Genomic DNA, 5651 nt, shown 5'->3' with positions numbered 1-5651 from the left:
AAGAGATTGTAGCTCGTTGGTATTACTTACATTGGGGATATCTGGCGTGGGTTGGAACGAAGCCGGATCCGTCGCCCGATGTCGGACGACCTTGTTGTTTCTGTCCACTTTGAAGTTGGCCAAGAATTTTGCTTTCGCCTCTTGGATCATCCGCTCCTTGTGCTCCTCAAACTGGAGCTGCTCGTCAGCCGGCAAGGTTTCCCAAGTCGGCTCTATGATGTTGCTTGGAGAAATATTAGAGCTATCCCTTGAACCGGCCATTGAGGGCCGATTTGATGAGCTTAGATATGTATGTCCCCAGCGGAGTCACCAAAAAGTATGTTGACGCCTTTTTGGAGCGCCAAATACTCAAGAAGAACCGGCGGCGGTGCTCTCTGGTCAGGGGCGGACGGTCCACGGCCTGGGGCCGGACGGTCCGCGGCCTGGCGTGAGGCGGCGGTGCTCTCTGGTCAAGCGCGGACGGTCCGCGACACAGGGCCGGACGGTCCGCGACCTGGTGCAGGAGCTCGGGTTACCTGCCTGACGACCGGACGGTCCGCGCCCTAGGACCGGACGGTCCGCGCGTACGCAGGGGCGGCGGAAGATCGCCGACGGCGCCTGGATCTCGCTCCCGGGAGGGACCCCGTCGGGGAGGAGAGATCCTAGGAGTTGTCTAGGCTCGGGCAGGCCGACCTAGACTCCTCTAATCGACGTAGAGTCGAGGAGAGACGGAGAATTTGGGGATCGTGTGGCTAAACATAAACTAGACTAGAACTACTCCTAGGATAAAATGCGAAATAGAAGTTGTATTGATTCGATTGATCGTTACAAATCGGTTGTAGACCTCTCTTTATATAGAGGAGGGGGGCTGGACCCTTTACACGACTAGATTCCGAGTTAATTCCGCGAATCTAGCCAACAATCATAGCACAAAACTCGGAACCCTAAACTGCTCTGTGCAAGCGCGGACCATCCGGCCCACAGGCGCGGACTGTCCGGACCGCGGACCGTCCGGCCTCAGGGTCGGATCGTCCGCCCGCTCAATTTGGTGCTCAACAGTTTGGTTGGATGCTCAAGGTGGGATGGAACGGGCCTGCCACATTTTTTACACTATTTGGATTGGGGTCACATGGGGGCGAGATGAACCCCAAACCATTTTTTGGTGGCAGCGCTGTCCAGCAAAAACGAACGGATGAATCCGCCCCCGCCCCTCTCGCGGCCGTAAAAATCGTCTTGCCTTCCATCCTTACCCTATCCCCTCTCAACCTTATCTTGGAGGCGGCGCAGGCGCAGGCGAGTGGCCGTCCAGTCGCGCGGGCAGCAGGGGGCGGCCATCCGTCCAGGCGCAGGCGAGCGGCCGTCTGTCCAGCGCATGCTAGTGGCCATCCGTCCAGGCGAACTGCGAGCAGGCGTCCGTCCAAACGAACTGCGAGCGTCCGTCCAGGCTTCCATCCAGGCGAGCTGCAGAACTTTTCTACGCACAACACATTCCAAGAACCGGTACTTTTCTATGCTCTTTTTCGTTGTGCTACTAGATCAGGGGAAAATGCGATGTTTCCGTTTGATGGAGATTGGGCCGCTGAAGAAAAGCAGCGGTGCGAATTCGCTGCTGGCTTCATCGGAATCCGGCAAGTGGTGGCATGGCTGGCTAGGATCGACCTCTCTCCCTTTTGTCCAAGCGGATGGTGCAGGAGGTTTTGCTGAAAAGCTTTCGGCCATGAGAACAATCCGTAGGTCCTTTGGCCATGTATAAGCCTTTGCCTATGTCTCCCATTTCGTCAGAAGGCTGCATCAGGAGACAGGAGGAGGAGCATGTCTCTGTAATCGAGTGGCATTCGCAAGACGGCAAAGGAGACCAACAACGATGTCCAGGTCTCGAGGATGATGGCCGCCGTTCCTCTCCACCTCCGGCCGCCAGAAAGTCTGGTGGCCTACTAGTGCTCTGCTGTCTGCACTGCACAAGACTACAAGTAGTAGGGGCAGTGGCACAGCATCAGATAGTTGCCGCCTGATTTGATCCATGCTCCAGATGCTAATTTGGAAAACTATATGATCTTTGCTGTCAGTTTATAATTGCCTTGCTTGGTTTCAGTATTTTTATACCATAGATTTAGGGTGGTATGGCAGCTTTGGTGGGTCTGTCTTTGGTGGTGAGTAATCTTTCATCTCTTCTTCCTTGTTATTTCATTGTAGATGGACAAGGCGACCAAGCTTTTGATTTATGGTGCTTCAGCACACATGTTGTTGTCCATGATGGCCATGGTTATTGAGTCTAGAAAAAGAAAAAGAGATAGTAGAAGAGTCGGTATTACTTATGGGCCAATGGAGGAAAGGGATAGGATGAGACTTGATTATCTTAACACTAAAATATGGATGAGTGATACAACATGTGTGAACATGCTTAGACTTAGTAGGTCTAGTTTCTTTCGCTTTTGTAAGGGCTTTAGAGACCGGGGTTTACTTGAAGATACAATACACATGTGTGTTGAGGAACAAGTGGCCATGTTTTTGAACACAGTGGGACACAACCTTAGGAATAGGTTGGTGGGAACAAATTATGGTAGATCTGGTGAGACTGTTAGTCGCTACTTCAACAAAGTGCTTCGTGCTATTGGAGAGCTACGAGCTGAACTTATTAGGCCACCATCATTAGAGACTCCATCCAAAATAGCAGGAAATCCAAGATGGGATCCCTACTTTAAGGTGTGATATTCAGCTATTCAATATTCTCCTTCAAGAATTTTCACTATTTAAACCCATAAGACCCTTAATTGTATTTTGGCTTGTATTGGATAAACATAGGATTGCATTGGAGCTATTGATGGCACACATATAAGAGCTTCGGTTTCCATAGATATGGAACCTTCATTTCGTGGTAGAAAGTCTTATGCCTCTCAAAATGTAATGGCGGCCGTTGATTTTGATCTTCGATTCACATATGTCTTGGCTGGTTGGGAGGGTTCAGCACATGATGCTTTAGTACTAAGAGATGCTTTAGAGCGAGAGAATGGCCTTCGTGTACCACAAGGTAAATATAGGAGGTTCTAAAGTTGTACTTATCAATAATATTTGTTGTTTTGTGGAATTGTGACCAACTTGTATATAATATATTAGGAAAATTCTATCTAGTGGACGCTGGATATGGAGCCAAACCTGGATTTTTGCCCCCTTTTCGTGCTGTCCGGTATCACTTGAATGGATGGGGAAATAATCTGGTACAAAATGAGAAGAAGTTGTTCAACCTTAGGCACTCGTCTCTTCGTGTCACCGTAGAGCGTGCATTTGGTTCACTGAAGAGAAGATTTAAAATACTTGATGATGCCACACCATTCTTTCCATTTTCTACTCAAGTAGATATTGTTGTAGCCTGCTGCATTATTCACAATTGGGTCATACAAGATGGAGGCGATGAGCTGATCATTGAAGAATCTAATTGGCCAATTCATAATCATGCTACAACATCAAGTGGCCAAGCTAGTGAACATGCATTCATGGTTAATTTGAGGCAGGAAATAGCAAATCAGATGTGGGAAGATCGTCAAAACCACTATGCTTCCTAATTTGTTATTGTTTTTCTTGCTGTAATTTTTATTTATGGACATTAATATATGGACTTAATTAATGTATTCATATATTGTGTGAGATTACTTCTTGCTATGTGCACATTAATGTATGGACTTATTTAATGTATTCATGGACATCAATCATTTATGTCAAAATTCTTCATGGGATGTATATGTCTGGACATAACCATATTGCAGAAAATGGAGAGTGAAGGAGCTGGTGAGCACTTTGTGGAACAAGCTGATGGTAGTGGCCATGTTGTGTGGACTTCTGCAATGTCCGCTTACATGCTCAGTAACCTAGCAAGCCTTGTGGCTGAAGGGATCAGGACATCAACAGGCTTCAAGAAAGTTCACCTTAACATGTGTGCTAAGGCTCTAAATGACTATTTCAAGATGAAGCTCACTGGAGAACAAGTGAAGAACCATTTGAGGACATGGAAGAGAAGATATGCGAAGATAAACAGACTTAGGAAGTTAAGTGCTGCTTCTTGGAACGAAGATAACTACATGATCACTCTTGATCATGAACATTATGCAAACTATGTGCAGGTATCATTATTTTTACATGTATTGTTACTATATTTCAGCATATTACTTTTACATGTACTGTTAATATATTTCAGCATATTACTTTTACATGTATTGTTACTATATTTCAGCATATTACTTTTACATGTACCATTATTTGTACTGTTACCATTATTTTTTCGTTCTTTTTTATGAATCCGTCAGATCTTTCTGGTAATAACAACCTGCAGGTTGTGCTTCATTTATTCTTGGAATGCATGATACAAACATTTAGTGGGTTTCAGATGTAAATTAATTTGTAGTGTGAAATCCAAAATTGCCTCAATTAACTCATTTCTATTATCTTGTTACGTTCTGTCCAGGACACAGGGTTTTCAGCATATGCAACTGATAGTGCTGGTCGTTTTGCCCTTACCAAGCTGTTACTTTTACATGCAGGATCACAAATCTGATGCTGAGTTTTTAAACAAGCCTTTGGAGAACTATAAGGAAATGTTCATTGTCTTTGGAAACAATATGGCTACAGGAAAGTATGCAAAAGGATCAAGTGAAGCTCTAGGTACTGAAGATAGAAACAGTATGGCTGAAACAGAGATTGATGAGGGAGATGGTAATGCTGTTCCTAGTCCTATAGATGATATTGGGGCTTCATCCTCAGTTCCTAGACCTAGGAAGAAGGCAAAGGTTACTAGTAATGAAGAGGCAGGGCTGATTGGAGCATTCAAAGATGGTGCTGAAAGGCTTGCAATGGCTATTGAGAAAGCTGGTTCAGATGACCTACCACCTGACTTGCTTCAAACATTGCAAAGTATTCCAGGTTTTGATGACACACACAAGGCCTTTTACTTTGCATATCTAGTGAAAAATCCTGGATTGGCAAGGCAGTTCCCTACTCTCCCATTGACATATCAGATAAGTTTGCTTGCTCGCTTCGTTAGTGAGAACTTTCCTTAGATTATGAGGACCGGGAATTAGGACTATGCTGGAGGTTAAGTGGAAATTAGAACTATGTTGTTCTTTTGTTATGTAATAATGGCTTTGCTATGTCGAAATACCGGGTTTCTTATGAAATACTGGGTTTGTTATGACCAACACAGATGCTCGGTTTGTTTGTTTTGAAATACTGGGTTTGAGATTCATTGTAATGGTGTATGCTCAGTTTGTTTGTTTTGAAGTACTGTTTGAAATATTGTTTTGAAATGTTTTTTATAACGGTGTATGCTCAATTTTTTGTATTACTATATTGTAATAGTGCGTTCAACTGACCACTGTTTATAGAACAAACAGAAGCTGAAACTGGGTTGGTTCCATCAACCAGTGACAACCACCATCCAAACAAAAACTAGGTTGGTTCCATCCAAGTTCATCCCTTCTACCAAACAAAAAAAGTGGTGACTATTAGGGATGACTCTACCCCCCAAATCAGGGATGACCCTAACTTATCCACTTTGACCTTGAACCAAACGCATCCTAGGAATGGAAATAATCTGAACCCCAACAAAAAATCCCGAATCCATGGCCATGGCCGATCTAGTCTTCTTGGAACGGTCCGCGTGGATCCTGGGTAGGGGATAGATC

General features: G+C 45.0%; 1 protein-coding gene across 6 annotated transcripts; it reads left to right on the top strand.

Moving 5' to 3' along the window:
- Positions 1 to 1106: 1106 nt before the first annotated feature.
- On the top strand, positions 1107 to 5190 carry LOC103646893 (protein ALP1-like). 6 transcript variants are annotated; one of them, XM_035965339.1, is made up of 5 exons: positions 1107 to 1479; positions 2173 to 2682; positions 2782 to 3007; positions 3094 to 4094; positions 4512 to 5190. In XM_035965339.1, the coding sequence occupies exons 4-5, from the start codon at positions 3690 to 3692 to the stop codon at positions 5025 to 5027; spliced, it is 921 nt and encodes a 306-aa protein (XP_035821232.1). In that variant the 5' UTR covers positions 1107 to 1479; positions 2173 to 2682; positions 2782 to 3007; positions 3094 to 3689; the 3' UTR covers positions 5028 to 5190. The 6 variants fall into 6 exon arrangements, with proteins under 6 accessions (XP_035821232.1, XP_020403983.1, XP_035821230.1 ...); XM_020548394.2 differs by having other exon boundaries at positions 1111 to 1479; positions 3094 to 3959; positions 4512 to 5162; XM_035965337.1 differs by having other exon boundaries at positions 1113 to 1479; positions 3741 to 4094.
- The last annotated feature ends 461 nt before the right edge of the window (positions 5191 to 5651 follow it).

Source organism: Zea mays, chromosome 2, assembly GCF_902167145.1.
Source record: "Zea mays cultivar B73 chromosome 2, Zm-B73-REFERENCE-NAM-5.0, whole genome shotgun sequence".
NCBI lineage: Eukaryota > Viridiplantae > Streptophyta > Magnoliopsida > Poales > Poaceae > Zea > Zea mays.
This window is presented reverse-complemented; position numbering and strand designations above follow the sequence as displayed.